This window comes from Rhipicephalus sanguineus, chromosome 8, assembly GCF_013339695.2.
Source record: "Rhipicephalus sanguineus isolate Rsan-2018 chromosome 8, BIME_Rsan_1.4, whole genome shotgun sequence".
Classification (NCBI taxonomy): domain Eukaryota; kingdom Metazoa; phylum Arthropoda; class Arachnida; order Ixodida; family Ixodidae; genus Rhipicephalus; species Rhipicephalus sanguineus.
The window spans coordinates 25,789,797-25,812,236 of record NC_051183.1 but is presented as its reverse complement, the minus strand read 5'-3'; the positions used below and the strand labels follow the sequence as shown (position 1 = coordinate 25,812,236).

Here is a 22,440-nt window from a genome sequence, read left to right as displayed (position 1 = left end):
GAAGGTATCCGTTGTCGATTATCTAAAAAGATTTCCTTGCACTCCATGCTGTAGGCAGATTATGTCATGACCCAAACGAGTCGGCGTGGCAAGCTCCATAAGTGTGCTCCAGGATCACACCAGGCTAGGGCTCTTGTGCTGTGACATAACCACACCAATTAGTGGTTGTCTTGATAGCTTGGAGTGAAATCTAGTGGGAAGGAAAAGTTTCTTGTTGCTGAACCAAAGGTTGGCGATGAATGCACGCCACTGTAACGCTTGTACGAAGGTGCGCAGAGGGTGGGTGGGTGGTTGTGGTGGATGCCTTCGACAACAGTGACAACCGCGAATAGGACTCATTGTAGCATGTGCTCGCTCGTTCGTGGTACAGGGCACTTTGTCAGAAATCATGAGTTGTCACTCGTGGCGTACATGGCGTGCCGCAAGGTTTTACATTAAACGTGGTCTGAATGTATGCGGGGGACAGTAGGATGGTGAGCGAATACCTCTTCGCTAGCTCGATGTTGTAGTCATATATGAATCCACCTTGAATCTGGTTGGTAGCACATGCCGAGTGGGCACCATATTGTGCGTATTTTCAGCGCCCCAGTAATTGTACGCCTTCATAACTGCTGTCATAGGTGCCGTCGGGTGCTAGATCAGCCTACCGCTTTTCTTCCAGGCTGGGGCCGTACATTTCACTGCAAAGTTCACCTTGCGGTTAATAAAATGCACATAAGTACATTTTTATACATTGATCTCATGTCGTAAATCCTGTTCTTTCGAGTTGACCTCTGGTTTTCACAAGCCAAATGCAACTCGCATCTGTTTCGCGTAGGCATGTGCAGTCTTGCAATAAAATTTCACGATTATTCAAGTGGAATAAATGTGTATAAATATTTGGTGCTGTGCCGCTGTCTCGGAATTGTTAGCGCTCATTACTTTTTAAACACTCGATGCTCAGTTGCTTGTTCGCATAGTTCGTTTGCCATTGTCAGACTATTGTCTTTGTTGACCTTTATAACTGCTTTAATGCTTTCAACTTTTCAGTGACGCTGTGAAGTTTCCCCACCTCTTTCCACGCAATATTCGTTTTATAAAGTTATAAAATGTATGCCTTATGAGGGTCGAGCGACTCGCAGAAAGCAGTCCAGCGTTGGAGTTCGACCTTATCCAACCGGCGCTGGATCTTTTTCTGCATACGTCTGGCAGTCCGTAAATCGTCAATGGCCTTCGTGCGTCGGTACCTCCTTTCAGCACGTCGCCGGATTGCGCCGCATTATCGCAGCTATGGAGGACGGTACGAGGTTTGCGGTCATCCCCCGTTCAGAGGTCTCCATTCAAGGCGTTAGGCATTTACCAAAAGCGACCAGATATTGACGTAGCAGAAGAATTCTGCGCCAGATTAACTGGACAACTTACAGCACCCGACAGTTTACAACTTTCGAACAGCTGTCCACCACCACGTGACCCCCGCATGGACCTCCCCTTCTCCATCCAAGAACTGAAGGCAGCGCTCGCTTCGTGCAAACGTTCGTCAGCGCCAGGACCTGACGGAATCTCCTACAGAGCCCTGTGTCATCTGGGTGAGCGCGCGAGACTTGCTCTGCTTGAGCTATATAACGAATCTTGGCAGGAGGGCACACTCCCCTTAAGTTGGAAAACAAGTCGTTTGGTACCACTGTTGAAGCCTGGCAAGTCACCGCTGGAACTGGCATCTTATCGTCCGATCGCATTGGCAAGTTGCGTGGGCAAAGTGATGGAGAGGATGATCCTCGGACGCCTGGAGTGGTACATGGAATACAATAACATCTACCCAGGTACCATGGCCGGCTTTCGCCGTGGTCGATCATCAATTGATAGCGTCATCGACCTAATCACCTTCGTGGAGCACGAGAAAGGCCGCAAGCGTCTTTGCGCTTCTTTGTTCCTCGACGTCAAAGGGGCCTATGACAACGTTACTCATGAAGCCGTCCTTGCCGCGCTAGAAGACGTCGGAGTGGGCGGGTCGAATGTTCAAATGGATACGCAGCTACCTCTGCATGCGATCCTTTTTTGTGATCACGGAGGACGGGGACACTTCCCTACACTACAGTTATCGTGGTGTTCCCCAGGGCGGTGTGCTCAGCCCTGTGCTGTTCAATCTTACGCTGATTGCTCTCCATACACACCTGCCAAGCACTGTTTGTTTGTCAACTTACGCAGATGATATCTGCGTCTGGACATCTGCGGTAACTCGCCTGCAGCTGCGAGCGAGAATCCAGAGAGCAGCCACTCAAGTTGCTCTGTACCTCCGTGATCGAGGCCTGGAAATTTCTACCGGAAAGTGTGCTCTTCTGGCATTTACGCGCAAACCAATGTCTAACTACAGTGTATCAATCAATGGTCAAAGTATACCGTATTGTCGATCACACAAGTTCCTGGGTGTCATAATAGACAGAGAACTATCATGGAGTCCTCACGTCTCGTACCTGAAAAAGCGGTTTGGCAGGCATTTCTCACCTCTTCAAGTTTTTCGCTGGAAAGACTTGGGGAATGTCGCCCAGTGCTATGTTACAACTGTACAGGGTGCTGTTTCTCGGTTTCCTGCGATACAGTTTGCCTGCATTAACTAACGCAAACAAGACAAGTCGACGCATGCTACAGAGTGTTCAGGCCCAGACCCTCCGGATTTGTTTAGGCCTGCCTCAAAGTGCTTCAACAGCGGCGACCATAGCCATCGCCAAGGACCACCTCATAAAGACTCACATTGAGGTTGAAGCACTGAGGACCCACATAAGGCATCTTGCCCGGACACCACACCACCACCTAGCCTCTCTACCAGCGGACAGACACGCACCTCCTTTTGCCGAACAGTAACCGCACACGGCGACTCTCTACCGACTGGCTTCACACCGGCGGCGAGACCTTCGGTTCCTCCATGGTGCCTGAAACAACCAGTCATCAACCTGACAATACCAGGCGTCCAGAAAAAACAAGATCTGTCAGCACCAGCTCTTAAACAGCTCGCTTTACTTCTATTATACGAGAAGTATCACGACTCGACTCACGTCTACACTGACGGCTCCGTCCTACCGAGCAGTTCAACAGCGGCGGTCGTGATTCCAACGATCGCCACAACTATCAAGTTCAGGACGGCTCACCCAACAACATCGACGGCAGCAGAGCTCACAGCGCTTCGCGCCGCGTTGCTTTTCATTAACGACCAAATGAGAAAAAGGTGGACGATTTTCTGCGACTCCAAGGCGGCACTGCAGTCTCTACTGTCGACTTTACGCCGCGGTCCGCACGAACAATTGGTATTTGAGACTGCCGAGATGTTCCACCACCTCACCGAGAAAGGACACTGCATTACATTTCAATGGCTACCAAGTCACTGTGGGATTATCGGCAATGAACGGGCCGATCAAGCTGCCCGTTCAGCCCATACAGAGGACCGCGACCTGTCGATACCTCTTTCTAGGACAGACGCTGCTCGGAAGCTCCGCATGCTCGCTCGCCAATGCACCATGTCAAATTGGAATGAGCCACATTTCATGCATGCACGACTACACGCCTTTGATCCAACGTTAAGCCTTCGACTGCCATCAAGACTTCGCCGAGGTGACGCTACCGTTCTCTGTAGATTATGGCTGGGCGTCGCGTTTACCCATGCGTATGCATTTCGCATAGGGATGGCCGACTCCACCGCCTGTGAACACTGCGGCGACGAAGAAACGATTCGGCATGTTCTGTGCGACTGTCCGAAGTATAGAACACAGAGACAATCTCTTTGCCATGCTCTCAACAAGATAGACGACCAGCCTCTATCAGAAGAAAGACTTTTACGCCATCGTCCGGACATAACGTCGCAGAAGAAGGCTTTACAAGCACTACTCGCCTTCCTGCGATCCACTGGCCTGTCAGAGCGCCTCTGAGCGGAACGCTCTTGTGTGTGTGTGGTTGTGATTGTTTTTTTTTTGTTTTGTTTTTTCTTATTATTTATTTTCTCTCTCTCGCTTTCAACTCCCTATTCCCCAACCCCAGTGCAGGGTAGCATACCGGATGCAAACTTCTGGTTAACCTCCCTGCCTTCCTCTGCTATTTCTCTTCTTCTATAAAATGTATGTTATAAAATGTATAGTGTTATAATGTATAAGTTAACCTGACGAGCGCTAATTCACGAAAACGTTCAGTGTGCACAATTTATCACAGCCACTGCAATTGTGTGCGATTTTTCTCGAGTCTTGCAGGGCACATGTAGTGATTAAAGTGTGTGTAATAAACATTTAATGTTTAGCACGTATTATCGTTCGTGTTGAAATTTCCAACATTTTGTAAAGCTCGAAGTAAAGCTTGAAAGGCGCACAGCGTCCTAAACTAGTGCCGCTGAACAGGTCATTCTTTCTGTTCAGCTATGTTACTACTTCATGTGCCTGTTTCTTCATCACAGCGTGGACGCGCCTTTTGAGAAGCATTTACTTCGAGCTAGTCGGTACAGGAAGCTGCTTTAACTGCAGAAAATTTCTACGTTCGGAAATTTAAATCGACAATTCATTTTGTGGAGCTGTTCCATAAAGCGCCTCTCCGAACTGTATTCTCACATTTGTGCTTACACTACGATGTGAGCGTCAACTGTTGAAATAGATTTATTAGGTTTGGCTGCCATGTATGCACTGTTCTGTTCGATTTCAGTTTGCTTGCCTGCACGCAGGATTATTCTACAAGCTTTTCGGATCAGATGTCATGTTGTCGATTGTACGAACGTGAGTGTTAAGTGTTGGTACGAATGTGTTGCTAGGGGATGCAGCACGCTACGCGCGCACACACACACTGCCTTTGTAACAACTCCCATGTTTCTTCCTGAGAGCACGGCACCACTGGAATGTGTGAATTTAACCTTTTCTCTCTCTCTCTCTGCCTCTGTCATAGTATTAATAAACAGGTCAATAAAATATTTCTAAAACCATTGTTTGCCGCTTTCGTTCGTGTCCTCGCATTTAGACCATAACTAAAAAGTTCATGCGCCATCCTGCCGGACTAATATCTACAGCAAATATTTCATTCCTAAGACCAGATAAGACCAGAAATGAATGGCGATACTTTCCCTTGCCATTCCCAAAGGGCCAACAGCTCGAAGACTGCTGTTCATTAATGTTTTGTCAACCTGTTTTCTTTGCTTGTCATAACTGCATTTTTCAACTGATCGTACAACAACTTGTCCACCACGCCTTCGAGTAATTCCCGCAGACTTTGGATGTACGCTAACTGATCGCATCACTCAATTGAACGGACGAATAAGATATTTGTCATTGTTTTTTTATTGGCATATCGCCATACGAATGCCGCTCGGCCCATCGGCATACGCAAAATATTTTATTCGTCATTATTAACATATCTAAAAAGCATCTATTGATGCAAATAGGTGGATACCTTGAATAGGCACGCGCTTAACCTGCACGTGAAATTGTGGTATCCAAGTAAGTAATCAAATTTCACTCATAAATTTTCGTTTACACCTTGTCGAAGTTGAGGGCACCCAGAGTGTGATAGCAAATAAACTAATACAAACTTCAAGGAGTTGAAAAACAGCACAGCATCAGGAGTTTGAGAACAAAGAAATGGTGCGCTCGGTATTACAGCTGACATAAGCATAAAGATAACGGAGGCAAAAGGGCCGATAATACATAGGATAGATAATCGGTAGTGTATACTCGTAACTGAACCAATGCGAAGGCAATGAAAACCTAGCCGGGAGGAGCAGAGAACGAATTGCGGCAATTTCAATGTTTACTGGCATTAAGTGCTAGCCTGCACCAAGACAAAGCTCTCAAACGAGCACGGAACATCCATATCAGATGTAATATTTTGGGCAGTCTATAGATATCTAAAGCACTCCTTTCTTCCAAGGAACTCTGAGGCCCGTGTACTTAGATTTAGGTGCACGTTAAAGAACCCGAGGTGGTAGAAATTTCCGGAGCCCTCCACGACGGCGTCTCTCATAATCATAGCGTGGTTTTGGGACGTTGAACACCAGATAATATAACTTCCAAGGTACTGGGTATGCTCGACCTTACAAGAATTTTCTTTCTTAAAATTATCAGATCAAGTAAGGCCGGATATGTTTGTCATGCGCTCTGCGTAGTGGGCCACAGGACCATCAATTCCTGTAAATAAGAAAATTGTATCATGAAATAACAAAGGGTAGGACATAACCATTCATTCGCTGCCGCACCATCGGCAAAGAATATGCCGATAATTCTGTTAAGAATGCTCGCGAGCCGCCGCGGTGATAGAGGTTACGGTGCTCGACTGCAGACTCGAAGTTCGCGGGTTCGACCGCGGCCGCATTTCGTTGGAGGCAAAATGGTAGAGGTCCATGTACTCAAATTTAGGCGCAAGTTAGAGCTGCAGATGGTCGAAATTTAGAGTCCTCCACCATGACATCTCTCATAACCATACCGTAGTTCTGACCCGCAAAACTACACAAATTATTAGGAGCGCGCGTAAAAATCGCGCGCAGGAACACATTAGGCTGTCATGAACTGACGGCGCAGTAAAGATCCACACCCTCGCTCGTCAGGTCGCACGACAAACATGGAACACGCCCCCTAGCGATCTCGGAGCACAAGCTACGCGAAGCTACATACCTGAGAGACAGTGAATCAATGCAAAACGTGCATCACGGGGCCATATGAGTTTGCCGAATGCGAAATAAGGTGTATTGAGCAGTCAAACTAACGATTCACTTGTGAGGACAGAATACTACTTACATTCACAACAAAACCAATGTGGTACGTATGACTAAATTTAGTGCAATTGCCATTAGTACGAGTACACTTTTTGATAAGTCTTCATATCAAGAAAGCTGGCGAAGCACGTTTTACATCCTGCATCGAGTTGAATAAACGTTTAGTCCACAGTACACCACAGTCCACAGTAAACTTGTGTCAAATTCCATAATAATATAATTGCTGTGGTATTACGTCTCAAAACCACGATACGATTATCAAAGACGCCGTAGTGGAGGGCTCCAGAAGTTTCGACCACCTGGGGTTCTTTAACGTGCACCTTAATGTAAGTACATGGCCCTCTACCCTTTCACCTCCATCGAAATGCGACCACCGCGGTCGTGATCGAACCCTCGTCCTTCCAGTCAGCAGCCAAGAACCGTAACCATTGTACCAACGGGGAGGCAAGCAGTGCACATAGCAAAGGTAATCCGGCTTGAAACTTAACAACCCAGCTGACAATACAAACAGTACGCAGCATAAATTTGCCATCTCCCCCTAACGCCAAACAAAGTAAGATAAAATAAACTGAAATGCACTGACACATAGTTCACATAATGTTCAAACTGGCTTATTGTACGGGAACACGCACAATGTTTGCGCGTACACTTAAAGTACATTGCGGGGCTAATTCGTGATTCGAATTTTCCTTCACAAAAGTTCCCGAGTGCTAAAACAGGTTCTTATCTAGCAGATACGTGATATGCGTGTCAGCCCCATTTCCATTTCTCTGCGTGCTAGTGAGATTGTTAAATACGCGATTATAAGCAGTCTATTATCTTTCATGGGCTATCTTTAATCTATTCTTTTTCAATGCTCATCTGCCCAGGCTCTTATTTTGTGTCGAGTGCAGCGAGTGCCCATTCCAATGAACTTAGTTGGAGTGAAGGAAATTCAAAAAAAAAAAAGAGTCTAACCAATTACACGCTGTGAAAGCCGTCGGTCTGCGAAGCTGTTGTTCCTTTCATTCGGTCCCTTCAAGGGACACTAAAGAGCAAAACGATTTTCCTCGTATTAGTAAACTACTCTTTCACGATACCAAAAACACCACGCTTGCTGCGAGAAGACGCTTAGTACGCGAGAAAACGCAGAAAAAGAAAATCTGGGTGGCGATACCACCTTGAAGTTTCCGCACCATTCATCTTGACGTCACATATTTTGACGGCGCCTAATCGGGCCTACGTAGTTCCTAATCGCTAAAAATGAAGTACGTTGTCCTCTGAGGGGGCCAAGGACTTAGTATACCAAGTTTGAGAAAATTTTGTTGAGCCAATGACTTCAAAATATGATACACTGTGAAATCCATGACGTCACGCACGGAGATTTCTGCGCGAAATTTAAAAGTGATACTTGGAACTTAATTTTATCCTCTTAATAAACCTATGATGGCGAAATTAACGACATTAGAGTTCTCAAAGTACAATTTATCATTCTAAACCAATTCATTGTTTCTCATTAGTGTCCCTTTCAAGTCTTTTCTTTCGTTCTAGCCACTTACTTGTTGCTTCGTTGTTCCCAGGTGGTCGAAATTTCCGGAGCCCTCCACTACGGCGTCTCTCATAATCATATCTTGGTTTTGGGACGTTAAACCCCAGATATTATTATTATTGCTTCGTTGTTGAATCTAAGTCAGGTCTGTAGTTCCAGTCTTCGGCGCTGGTCGGCGAGGGTTACCCTAGACTCTTCTCTTTCTGCCAAGTCTTGTCCTGCCATCCGCAGTCTACCTTCTGCCATTTCAGGGGCAACAGCGCCCACTGTTAAATCGCCCACCTCTCGTAAACTTCATCACGTGACCCCCCTTTGAGTCCACTCTTTGAATCACCCGACTTAATAATACCTGGGGTTTAACGTCCCAAAACCACGATATGGTTATGAGAGACGCCGTAGTGGAGGGCTCCGGAAATTTCGGCCCCCTGGGGTTCTTTAAGGTGCAGATAAATCTAAGTACACGGGCCTCAAACATTTTCGCCTCCATCGAAAATGCAGCCGCCGCGGCCGGGATTCGATCCCGCGACATTCGTGTCAGCAGTCGAGCGTCATAACCACTAGACCACCGTGGCGGGGCGAATCGCCCACCTTGCGTAAACTCCCTCACGTGACTCCCATCTCACAGCCCTGTTTGAATCGCCCAGCTTTCGTAAACTTCATCACGTGACCCCCATCTCAATCCACTGAATCGCCCACCCGTCGTAAACTTCGTCACGCGACATTCCTCTCAGTCCACTGTTTGAATCGCCCGCCCTGCGTAAGCTTCATCACGTGACACTATTTCATTCCTCTTTTTGAATCGCCCGCCTTACGTAAGCTTCATCACGTGACCCCGAATCAATCCCCTGTTTGGAAAGAATTGCTTGTTGAGAGTACAGCACCCGCCCAACATGTTATTCGGTTGTTTGTCGCAAAAATTTAGCGCTGGATAACTTTCATCTTCGTGTCGCTGGCTTTAGGTAAGAAATTTGAACGTCGTGGTAAATTTCTTCTAGGATTCTGTCGTTGCTGCTTCGCGAAACGCAATTCTTTAGGGATCAAAGACGAACCTCGAACTCTTAATATGCATAGTGTATACATTAGCCGTAAAAAAGTGCCTATGGTTTGAGCGGAAAACAGCTGGCACGACTTTCTTCTACAAGGGAAGGCCAGGCGCGCCGCGGTTTTGCGGGCAGTGCTTGTGCTTATCCTTATTTTAATGAACACTCCGCAACACATCTCGTCTTTGGCAATCAGCGCCGCCGCTTTTCTTCGAAAGCCGATGACGGCGTATGATGGAGCCGCAGTGTGTCACATCTTCTGCTGGATGTGTCGTCGGTGTTGTGGCGAGCCGCCGTTATCAATAGCGCCCGTTCCCATGGCAACAATCGGCTTCACCGATACGAGGCTGTCGTCGGCGGGCGGCGGTGTTGCTGGGCTTCGTGCCGCCATCCGACAGGAAGGGCAATCATGGCTTCCCGAAACACACCCGCTGTGGCGTAGTCCAATGAATGCGATCGAATCCAACTGTTACAGGTGGGAGTACTTGTCGGATTATTATCCTTGCATCACAACAGGAGGTGAGCTATTACTTCACTCATCATTTAGCGTTGTGAAACGTGGCGTTATTGATCGATACGTTTCTTGTCCTCGACCCGTATCGAATCGGGAATGCATGCCACTGACAGGCAACTCAGAAACGTCACGGCTTTCTACCCCGTACTTCGCAAAGGTTATCGACGAATATTGATGGAATACTCATTTCTGAGCTTCCTTTTGTTGCGTCATCTTATGCAAGGATTAATAGCAAGAATTGGGTTTATTTATGTTCACACTTGAAGCGATTGAAAATAAGTGAGCGATAGTGCGATCCATGCTGTTCTTTAAACTAACCAGTCATAACTGCATCACGTACGGTTTGTCTGTAACCTTGATCAAGTATTCCGGAATTGTCAGTCTGGTCTGCGTCATTAGTTTTTATATTGCGATACCTCGGACTCAAGACTTGGCCGAAAAGTTTAGTTTTGCCCCTTTCGTTATCGAACCCGATGGGCGGATCTGCACATATTTACCACAAAATGTAATCTCGCTTATCTTTTTTGTACTCTTTTTATCTCTAAAGGACTGAACAATGCGCTTACGAAAATCGGTTGAAGGTCGCGGGATTGAATCCTACCCGCTGTGGCCGTAGTTCGATGGAGGACGAATGCTAGAGGCCCGTGTGGTTAGACTTAGGTGCACTTTAAGAACCCAGGTGGTCGAAATTTCCAGTGCCGTCCACAACGGCGTCTCTCATATTATCTTGGTTTTGGGACGTTAAATATTAGCAATTATAATACGCCATTCGGTTCGTTTGTTTTCGAAGTTATTCGTCTTGTATTTCCTTCGTCGAAGAACATTTTAATCCTAGCCGAAGATGTTGACCGTCATGCTTTTTTGGTGTTTATTCGCGGTGGCCACGTCATGGTATTCAAAAGTTTTTGAATTTTGTTATTCTTTTGCAACTTCCTGCCACGCACACACACAAGCACACACTCATGCACACACACGCACGCACACACACACACACACGCAAGCACACACACACACACATGCGCGCGCACGCACGCACGCACGCACGCACGTATGAGCTCATAGTTCTTAGATCAGAGGATTAATAAGTAATATGAAGTGAAGGTGCACATACACAAAACAAAAAAATGCATTTCTGGACGTTTCGACCGGAGACCGCTCCCTGGTCGAAACGTCGAGTAAATGTTTATTAAAGACGATAGTCTTTCTTGGGGAACTTAAACGCAAAAATTTTGGTCTGTCTGTCTTTGTTTGTCTGTCTGTCACCCGATTCAGTCAACCGGCCAAAGTTTAACTACTTGCGGAACGCACAGCCATCTTGAACTGGTAGCGCCGTTCATACTTGTGAACATTGTCGACCTAAAAGGAAATGTTACGCATATCTGATCCGCAACATCAATACATAAGTATTAGGTGGTGTGTTCCTTTACTAGAAAATACATAGGTACGTATTTCTAAAGACCCTAGTGTTTCTTAGGCTGCACTGAAAATGCTAGTGTTTTTTGGGCTGCGCTGCAAATGCGACTCTATGAGCCAGATGCGGCGATTCAACGTAGAGGAGGACTCATGTAGTACGGTCGGCACAGGACTATCGTCTTTCCACGACATTTGCAGCAAAGCACGCAGATACGCGGCCAATTTTTTTTGTGTTTTTTTTTATGTTAACCTCCACTCCATATTACTGTATATATGCCGGGAAGTCGCAAAAAGAAAAACAAACTAGAAGTTTTCGAAGTAACGACGCGGCCAGTCGTGTATATATGCATGTAAATATATATGTATTATTTCAGCGTTTCCATTGACTGCTATCATCGTTCTTGGCTTCTAGTTTTCTTGCATGCGAACATTAGCACTGCATCCAGTTACGATGCTGTTGGCCTGTGCGATGTTTATCGCCTCTCAGGTATGCATCGTACTGGCAACTGAAGTGAGGCTTTATCTTGGTCAGTTAGTTTTTAATTACTACAACATACAGTCTAAAATTACAGACCGCATAACCCTGTCCGTTTACAAAAGGCTGTGTGTCGTTACGGGCAGTTGAGGTGGTCGTACATAATATCTGTAGTTTTACGTTCCAAAACCACGATGACATTATCAGGGACGCAGTATTGGAGGGCTTCGGAAATTTCTACCATCTGGTGTTCTTTGACCTGCATTGATATCGCACAGTACACGGGCCTCTATCATTTCGCCTCCACCAAAATGCGACCGCCGCGGCCGGGATCGAACCCGCGACCTTCGGGTCAGCACTCGAGTACCGCCGCCACTGATCGACCCTGGTGGACAAGAGTTGGTTGTACAGTCGAGCTCTATGATTCAATCTGTGCCAAGCGCTTCTTCGTTTATCTGTTCCTGTCATTACTAAGTACACTTTTATTTATTTATTTGTTTACTTATTTTTAGTTCAGCGTAGGTTGAATAATATACAAAAAGAAAAGGAAGCAGAATTAACGGAATGATACATAGTCACACAATAGTAGGAAAAAGAGTAATTCCAGAAAAAGCTCCAGACATCGCAACATGCATAGCAAAGCGCGTAGCTAAGGGTTAAATTTCAACATCATACAGAATTATCACCTCTGTAGATTAAAAACGTCAAAAGAAAGGGAGTGATCGAAATTCGAAACGACGTTTTAGGATAGGCGGTTTCATTCGATAGATGTGTGCGGTAGTAACAATCAATGAGAACAATAATCGCTCGTGTGCTTCTTTTAAACACGGAAAAGACTGTTACAGCAGCGCCAGTTTACCTTATGGTAAGTATGAAAATACCGTCCCGTCGTGGTCAGCACGCAGTTTATTTGATAACCTTTTGGCCGCTTGAGTTGGTAATTGCGTACGCTAGCTTGATGAAATGATCAAGATGGCTAATTGAAGTCTTTATGACTAAAAAATGCTACGTGCCAACGATGACGGTACGGTATTTCCATTTTTACCAGACGGTATGACCGTCACTGCTAAGCATAGGTCGGCAAACTGACTCATTAGTCGACTCACTCAGACTAGGCCCTGAGTCTGAGTGTGTCCGGGTGAGTATTATATTGGTGGGCTTGAGCCTGAGTGAGTCCGGTTGAGGAAGAATTTTGAGGTGTCTGGGTCCGAGTGAGCCCTAAGCGCAAAATATATTTCTTGAGTGAGTTCCACTGTCTTTGCCGACATATTCTACTAAGACACCCTAATGAGAAAGTAAGCCACGGTGATCATTGCACAAGACAATAACAACGCGAAAAAAAAATTGGGTGACGCTTGAGCTTCGCCGTTAAGAGTAGAATGCGATAGCGATGTCCTGCCCCTAGTGCGTACTTCGACCACTTAGTGCATACTTCTAATGTATGTTGTTACTCGAGAAGGTCAGATTGTGCATTACTGCGATGTAATTGACAAAGTACAAAGTGGTCGCATAGCCGCAGCACGCCGAGCTTTGGTGTCTTCCTTCTCTGCCTCCGTCTTGCGTGGCTGCATAGGCGTGCGCACAGGGGGGGCAGGGGGGGGGGCGGCCGCCCCCCTCTAATCACCTAAGAGGGGGGCGCAAAATAGGCAGTGCCCCGTACATTGACCCTTCTAGTCACCTAAGAAGGGGGGGGGGCACAAAATCTACCCCATACATTGACCTAGTAGGGTGGGGGGTGCGCTGCGATGAACCTTCGCCCCCACTGATGGGGAACCCTGCGCACGCCTATGCGTTGTCGTGCGCCGCTTGACACTGATGCCCCATCAAAACTCTCCGATGAGGAAGACACCGCAGTGCGGTTGGCATTTGTAAACGACACAGAATCCATCACAACCATGTCAAGGGCCCGGTGGCGTGAGAAAACGTCTGCGCGCGTGACATTTTTTTTTTTTTTCGTAGTATCAATGCAGCCACTACGTGTGTGTAACAGAATGCGCTCACTAAGGTGTGTGCCTTATGCAACGGGTAGCACGCTGTAAACCAGGAGCAATCACGGGCGAGAAACATTTTAGAAGTTGTGATGCATCCACTACGTGGTCCTAAGGGAATACGCGCGGTAATGTGTGTGCCTTTTGTAATGGGTGGCTGTCTTTAAACCACCAAGTCGTTATGATATTGACATGGTGTGACGCCCAATGGCAATGTACGCTTGTACCAAGCAATATTACTGCGATATTACATCTCGTACTGTGACACATGTATACAGGACGCGTATTTTTGGGAAGCACGAAAGTTACGTTCAGTGCAGCTCCAAGCAGAGGCGTGGCTGTGTGGTAGAACACCTGCTTGCCACACAGGCGGCCTGGGTTCGATTCTCACTCGGACCCAACGTTTTTATTGCTTATTTTATTTCCAGCTTTCTTGATTTTTCGGCCACGGGCAAGATGATGATTTTTCACTCACAACAAACGACGCCGACAGCGACGCCGACGCCGACACAGGAGTTTCTGGGAAACGAGCTCTTTAACGCTATCGAGTTAAAATGCCTTGTGCAATGGAGTAGCAACTAGCCCTAACGTCTACGCCAGCCAAATGATCAACTTATTCGGATGAAATTATCTCTTCCCATTCAGGGCTTACCCGTGGAAGGCCTGGTGAAGGACCCGAGAAAGCTGACAAGGTCGTGGACACTTCTTTGGCGGCAGGGTAGGACGCGCTGCCATGGGTACACTGGTGCAATTCCGGGATCTTCCCGGAGGTCCTGTGAAGATAAAATTCGCCGATGACATAACGCGGCACTGCCTGTGCAAAAGCTGCAACATGCTCTCGCTCACCATGTACGCCGATCCGGCGTCGCACTTCTTCTGCGAGACCTGCATCAACGTACAGAGCAACATGCACAAGAAGTACGACATCTACTGTCCCGAGGAACGCAAGAATGTCTCCTTCGACGAGGTGAGCTCGAGGACGCGGGTTCGATTCGCAGCCACTGTGGCAGCATTTAAATGGCGGCGAAATAAAATATCCCCCATGTGGAGGGATCAGATATTGAAACGTAATTACAGTGTTGTCACCCAACGCCTGCGCCAGCACTTTGGGAACGTTAAGTCCTCCGAAGTATGACGATGGCCTGCTAGTCCCCGATAAAGCCCGATATGATCTAGACGAGCTATGATGCACTGTGACCTACATATGTTCATCGATCTAGGCGCAAAAAAACATTTTGAAAATACATGTTATGTATCATCCTTTAAAAGGCCTCCTTCAAAATTACGGAAGGCGTGTGCAATAAAGCCATCTTCTTCTACAATCGCCATCTTGCTCTTCGTTGTCGAAATGTTTCCTTAAGCATCTGTATCCCTTGCGAAGTTGAACAGTTCGTGAAAGGGTGGAAAAAGTGGTCCGTGATTTCATCGCACCTTCTCATTTATTTCAGCTGTACGAAGCACGGGATGTGATCACAGTACTTCGCGACCAGTACGTGGAGTGCCCGAATCAGCGAAATTGCGCTTTGAAGCTTCCTCTCGAGCAACTAGAGGTACGATTAGCTCGCTCTCTCCTATTATGGCTGTGTTATTCCACATAAAAAGAACACGAATTAAGTGACAAATTTCTGACACAGTAGACATCCGCATCCCTACGGTGTAAGAAAATGGAAGAAAATACAAGCGGAGCGGGAGAGATACTGGCTTCTAACATATCTTGCCACTCAGGGAAGTGTAAACAAATATCAAGTCAAGGCTTGTTCAGGCAAATAACAAGTCATAGTGCCCTGCTTCTGTGTATATATACCACGTTTGGTACGCGTTGGCAAATTAGCTAAACACATCTACTTTATCAAACTACGTGGCAAGATAGCTTGCATGCCCCCCATTTTGGTGACAGAAACCTGGGCACTGCGGAAAATGAAAGCATTGCTAGAAAGATTCTGCACGATACGAATTTTTCATGCGGCAATGGCCTTCAGTAATGGCTTCAGTAATGACTTCAGAAATTGCTTAATGTTCTGCAGAAATTAACATTGTGTGATCGCAAATTGTGAAATAGCCCTGTGTAATTTGACACACCGGAAAAGTTAATAACAGAACACAGCTTCTAATGTAAAAAATTTCGAACAAACTTGAAAGGTACGAGTGAATTTTCTCTGGCGTGATTCAGTGTCCAGCTCAAGCCGTTCTGAAAGTGGGGTCATTGAAATAAAACTACCGGACTTGTTTGCCTTCGACGTGGGTGTTTTTGATGCGAGTTGTTTACTCACCGATCGGCTTCCGCTAGAAATCATTTTCATTACACTACCCCATTCAATTTTGTACCTCCATATTAAGTCGTTGCTTGCAACTGTAGGAGTTGTGAAATGAACGACCTGAGTTGCAATTGAAGAATCCAAATTTCCGACGTATTCAAGCAGCAGCAAATAAAACACGACGCATAAAAATATCGCCACACGTAGCCTAGTTTATATCTTTGAATTTCGAACTGCAATAAGTTTTCGAAACCAAAGTCTATTGCATTCTCTAGTAGCACTCACCGTTGGGCTAGTTGTTGCATCTTTGTTACAATTAGTAAACATGGCCGCCAGAAACACGGCCACGCAAGAACACATAGACAAGATGGGCGCAGTATTATATTGTACTGTATTCTGCTACGTTCGATTGCATAAAAAGAATTCCTTGAATTAGGCGGCTGTTTCAATGCGAATGAAATACAACTGCCAGTATTTTACTTGCACGAAGCAAGCGTTAAAGAAGAATCATCAGGGGATAGCTGAGAACTGCTGCATAGACTGTTAAGACAAACATATTGTCATGCAAGTTCATAAGCTGAGCTTGACTGTCGATTTTTTTATTAAAGGGACACTAAAGAGAAACAATGAATTGGTTTAGATTGATAAAGTGTGCTCGGAGAACTCATCTGTAGTTTATTTCACCACCATAGGTTTATTATTAGAGGAGAAAACCAAGTTCAAAGCTTCACTTATAAATTTCGCGCCGAACTTTGTAATTCGTGACGTAGAAGGTTTCAAAGAGCATTTAACCTATTTTGGCGCCACTGGCTCGACGAAATTTCCACATACTCGTTACGTCCAGTCTCTGGCCCCCTCAGAGGACAATGTACTTCGATTTAACCGATTAGGAACTACGTAGGCCTAAGCAGGCGGCGTCAAAAATATGTGACGTCACGGCAAATGGTGCGGGAATTCCAAGGTGGTGTCGCCACTTGCATTTTCTTTTTGCGCGTTTTCTCGCTTATTAAGCGTCTTTTCGCAGCAAGCGTGGTGTTTGTGGTATCGTGGAAGACTACTTTACTAATGCGAGAAAAATAGTTTTGCTCTTTAGTTTTACGCCGACGACTGTACTGAAACGCTCACACTTGTCTACGACGCTACGTAGTCCACATTTCCGAGCTATATGAGACCTTTAAAGAAAGGTGTTTCTCTTACACTTGACATATATTAGACTGGCGATGATCTTATTGGGTAAATCATGGAAATTTCGCTTTACAGAATCATTACATAGAGTGCATGCAGCTGCGGAGCATCAAGTGCAACAAGTGTGGCACCGAAGTGCCAGCAAGTTCCTGGAACAAGCACAAAGCTGAGTGCAAGTTGACCTACGACACCGAATTCCCATCCCAGGTAACCCATACGTTTCATATGCACTTGTCATCTTAGTCATTAGCGCGAGCTGTTTATGACGTCCTTTGGAAGCTCTCATTTAGCGTTTAAAAAAAAACTACCGGCAAAGATGTTCTTTTTTGTGGTTTTTTTTTTGTTTAGAGTGTAGAAATACACTCGAAGAAGGATATGCTATCAGGCCAACAAGTTAGTCTAAGAAAAAGGTATTCTCGCTCGCACATTTAAAAGATGAACACAAAAACAAGAAAATTTGGCCATCGATGTCGGAAAAATTTTATTTCTTGTTTTCAACCAGTTTAAATGGTAACACTTAGATGCACAGGTGGACGACTAGGATCTTTCTTCTAGTGCGTTTTGCTTGAGCGAAAGAAATAGGCACTGTACAATAAGTTATGTGGCAGTTAAAATTCTAACAGCAGAACCATAATAGGCTCTAGGCATGTATAGAAATCACGAAACACAAAATACAGAAACAATAAGTAATAGGGACTTAGCCAGAAATTTTTTCAAAGGGGGCAAGGGAAGGGGAGGCGGGACTTCGGTAAAGTTTGACCCTTAACCCCCCCCCTTTCTATGGCTACGCCAATGATAATGAGGATACAGTTAACGAAAGAAATCATCGAGTCGAGGCATGTTCAAAAAATAATTACAACTAAACAAGTTTTACGCAAAATGTATGAAAACACACGGTGTTTTATGAAAACTCCCGGGTTCGCACGCAGTTATAGCATACAAGGCATTTATTTATTTATTTATTTATTTATTTATTTATTTATTTATTTATTTATTTATTTATTTATTTATTTATAGAGTCCTTACAGGCCTCGTTAGAGGCATTGGGTAAGTAGGGCATCAAAAAATATAAATGATCACACAAAATCAATACATATCACACAGGATGAAATGGCTCAAAGCACACATATCCATTTTTAAGCACATTAAAATATTGGCTAACAATAACTGCAGAGGCGAAAAGAGAACGGGAGTAGTTCAACGCTATAAATAATTAATACAATTAGAGAGAACACCAACAGATACATTTCGTACACACGCAGGTAATGTACAGTAAAAACCATCGGTACAATGAATGGGCAGAAAGAAATAACGACCTCATACGTAAGAGAGCTAATAAAATACACATAACGAAAAAAAGGCGTTATGCATTTTGTCGAGGTTATTTCAGCGCAATAATGCTAGCTAGAATAAAACATCACGTTGGCCTAAGAATGAGGCAGCCAACATGATTTCAGGAATCAGACAGCCGGCATAACAGGCCAGAACATCCCCCGGCGTCTCCAACCAAACCGCCAGGATCTGCTTCAAGGAAGACTGGAGCCGCTAAACGTACAACAGGCGCCGCAGAAAGCCTATATCCTGCAGGCCAGCTTCGACACATGAGGAACGGTGACCATGGCCAAGGGCCCGCGAGAACCGGAACTGCAAGTCTGCCTCCCTACCTGTCAGATAAGGTACGTGCTTTTAACGGCGCAGCTATTTATAAATAGTTCCTTGCGAGTTGATCGCAAAAAAAACGATCACCATCTTAACGGGTATGTGCCACTGTGCGGCTACCTGAGAACGAGCACAGAGAAAGAGAGAGAGAAAGATAAAGAGAGCGACGGAAAGAAAGATATAAATAAAGACAAAGAAAAAAAATATTGCCGCAAAAGAATTCTTCACGAGGCGGGATTCGAACCCGCCTATCCTCAATCCGAAGACGAGCGTCATCAGCACTTGGCTATCCAGGCACGCTAGCAGAGCATATCCTTGTATAGATAGCATGCACGTGACGTCATGGACGCAGCTTCGTAACGTACGGGTTCACCAATATGGCGGCTTTGATGACGTAGAGGCAGCGTAATCACATTGCGATTAAACTGCTTCAAAATGATACTACTAACGCGACGTCACAAACCTGGCGTCCTGCCATGCGGTGCACCAATATGGTGGTTTCAGTGAGGTCAGTGCAAGCCATCTATAGTATAGTGTAGCAAGGTGGTGGGAAAGGGATGCGAGCGTGAGGAGGAGAGATGGTGAGGAGGAGGAAAAGGAGAAGGGAAATGAGGAGGGGAGAGAGTAAAGCGTAGCGCGGAAAGAATGAGAAAAAGAGCAATAGAGCGAAAGAAATACAAAAAGAAAAACAGATACAGAGAGAACGTCAACGGAATAGGGAGAAAAAAAGATATTCTCTTACGTGTAGCTGTAGGCAGCGCCATGCCCACATATGTATTTTTTGACATTGTCGTTGACTCTTTCTGCTATTACAGCCGAAGAACTGCAGTTCCAGCGAAAGTGAAAAGTTCGCGTGCCAGTACTGCGGCAGGAACGTGAAGCAAGAGAATATGCAGCGTCACCTTGAGAAATGCTACAACTTGCCGATCGATTGCCCCTTCTGCCATCAACCCATCAGCAGAAAGGATGCGAATGTGAGAACATTCAGCCTGTTTTATTCAAGCAAAGTTTGTGTTGCCTCATAAGTGTCGTTGTAGTTGTAGTTGCGACCGCAAAAAAGAATAAATAAATAAATAAATAAATAAATAAATAAATAAATAAATAAATAAATAAATAAATAAATATCCCAGCGCGCGCGAGCGCAAACAAATGATGCCTTCGAAGGTGCGCCGGTCAGATGCTTGTCTGCAGGGGCCGTTTTCCAATAATTGATGCTCTTTCGATGGTTGGCTTGCCGGTGATCGAGCGTTTCTGATACGGCAATCTGATCTTTTATTCAGGTTATCGAGGTGGTTTGTCATTTCACGTTGGTGCATTTCATTGTTGCCTGGAACATGATTGTTGCCTGTGGCAAGTGAAGTTTTTCGCTGTTAAGCATGTGGATGACGGTCCGATTTCCAGCATGGAGGAAGGAAACATTAAGAAGGGAGCACTCCTGAGTGGGAAAGAAAGAAAGAAAGAAAGAAAGAAGGAAAGAAAGAAAGCAAGAAAGAAAGCAAGAAAGAAAGCAAGAAAGAAAGAAGGAAAGAAAGAAGGAAAGCAAGAAGGAAAGCAAGAAGGAAAGCAAGAAGGAAAGAAAGAAGGAAAGAAAGAAGGAAAGAAAGAAGGAAAGAAAGAAGGAAAGCAAGAAAGAAGGAAAGCAAGAAAGAAGGAAAGAAAGAAAGAAGGAAAGAAAGAAAGTAGGAAAGAAAGTAGGAAAGAAGGAAAGAAAGCAAGAAGGAAAGAAAGAAAGAAAGAAAGAAAGAAGGAAGGAAAGAAAGAAGGAAGGAAAGAAAGAAGGAAGGAAAGAAGGAAGGAAGGAAAGAAGGAAGGAAGGAAAGCAAGAAGGAAGGAAGGAAAGAAGGAAGGAAGGAAAGCAAGAAGGAAGGAAGGAAAGCAAGAAGGAAGGAAGGAAAGAAGGAAGGAAGGAAGGAAAGAAGGAAAGAAGGAAGGAAAGAAGGAAAGAAGGAAAGAAGGAAGAAAGAAAGAAAGAAAGAAAGAAAGAAAGGAAGAAAGAAAGAAAGAAAGAAGGGAGGAAAGAAAGAAAGAAAGAAAGAAGGGAGGAAAGAAAGAAAAGTAGTACGTCAAGCACGCACATGCCAAGCTTCGCTTGTCCCCATTTTTCGCAATAGGACAAGGGTTCTGCGTATTTTAAATGCGAAGCATTTCTTAGCGAACTTCTGCGACTTTGAGCGTATCTATCTATCTATCTATCTATCTATCTATCTATCTATCTATCTATCTATCTATCTATCTATCTATCTATCTATCTATCTATCTATCTATCTAATCTATCTATCTATCTATCTATCTATCTATCTATCTATCTATCTATCTATCTATCTATCTATCTATCTATCTATCTATCTATCTATCTATCTATCTATCTATCTATCTATCTATCTATCTATCTATCTATCTATCTATCTATCTATCTATCTATCTATCTATCTATCTATCTATCTATCTAGCCGCCTACGACTTTGTGCTCTCCTGGTCGCTTGGTTAATCGAATGTACACCAAAGTTGGTATGGTGTAACATGACTGTATGACGAACATAAATGACAAGTCATAACATGAAAATCATGACACGCATGTCATGTACAGCATGATTTACATGCCACGCTCATGGTGCGCTGGCGGCCGTTTCGCTAGCTTGATATACACCAAAATTGGTATCTTGCGACGTGACTGTGTGACGAGCATAAATAACACGAGTTAACATGAATATCATGAGAGGCATGTCATGTACAGCATGACTTACGTGCCACGCTCATGGTGCACTGGCGGCCGTTTCGCTGGCTTGATCTACCCCGAAATTGGTATTAGGTGACGTGAGTGTGTGACGAACATAAGTAACACACGAGATAACATGAAAATCATGACACGCATGTCATGTGCAGCATGACTTACGTGCCACGCTCATGATGCGCTGGCGGCCGTATCGCTAGCTTTATATACGCCAAGATTGGTATCTTGCGACGTGACTGTGTAACGAACATAAATAACATGAGTCAACATGAAAATCATGACACGCATGTCATGTACAGCATGACTTACGTGCCACGCTCATGGGGCGCTGGCGGCCGTTTCGCTAGCTTGATCTACCCCGAAATCGGTATTGCGCGACGTGACTGTGTGACGAACATAAATAACACGAGTTAACACGAAAATCATGACACGCATGTCATGTACAGCATGACTTACGTGTCACGCTCATGGGGCGCTGGCGGCCGTTTCGCTAGCTTGATCTACCCCGAAATTGGTATTGCGCGTCATGACTTTGTGACGAACATAAAAACGCGAGTTAGCATGAAAATCATGACACGCATGTCATGTACAGCATGACTTACGTGCCACGCTCATGGGGCGCTGGCGGCCGTTTCGCTAGCTTGATCTACCCCGAAATTGGTATTGCGCGTCATGACTTTGTGACGAACATAAATAACAAGAGTTAACACGAAAATCATGACACACATGTCATGTACAGCATGACTTACGTGCCATGCTCATGGGGCGCTGGCGGCCGTTTCGCTAGCTCGATATACACCGAAATTAGTATCTTGCGACGTGACTGTGTGACGAACATAAATAACACGAGTTAACATGAAAGTCATGACACCATGTCATGTACAGCATGACATAGTGCCAGGCTCATGGTGTGCTGGCGGCCGTTTCGCTAGCTTGATCTACC

General features: G+C 45.2%; 1 protein-coding gene across 1 annotated transcript in view; it reads left to right on the top strand.

Moving 5' to 3' along the window:
* Positions 1–9,560: 9,560 nt before the first annotated feature.
* The window catches only part of LOC119401575 (uncharacterized), a 36,089-nt gene continuing 23,209 nt past the window's right edge, over positions 9,561–22,440 (top strand). The window contains exons 1-6 of the mRNA XM_037668479.2: positions 9,561–9,796; positions 14,313–14,634; positions 15,116–15,217; positions 17,183–17,314; positions 18,565–18,783; positions 19,582–19,740. Coding sequence (XP_037524407.2) covers positions 14,401–14,634; positions 15,116–15,217; positions 17,183–17,314; positions 18,565–18,783; positions 19,582–19,740 — 846 coding nt within the window. The 5' untranslated portion in view covers positions 9,561–9,796; positions 14,313–14,400. The remainder of the gene's footprint in view (positions 9,797–14,312; positions 14,635–15,115; positions 15,218–17,182; positions 17,315–18,564; positions 18,784–19,581; positions 19,741–22,440) is intronic.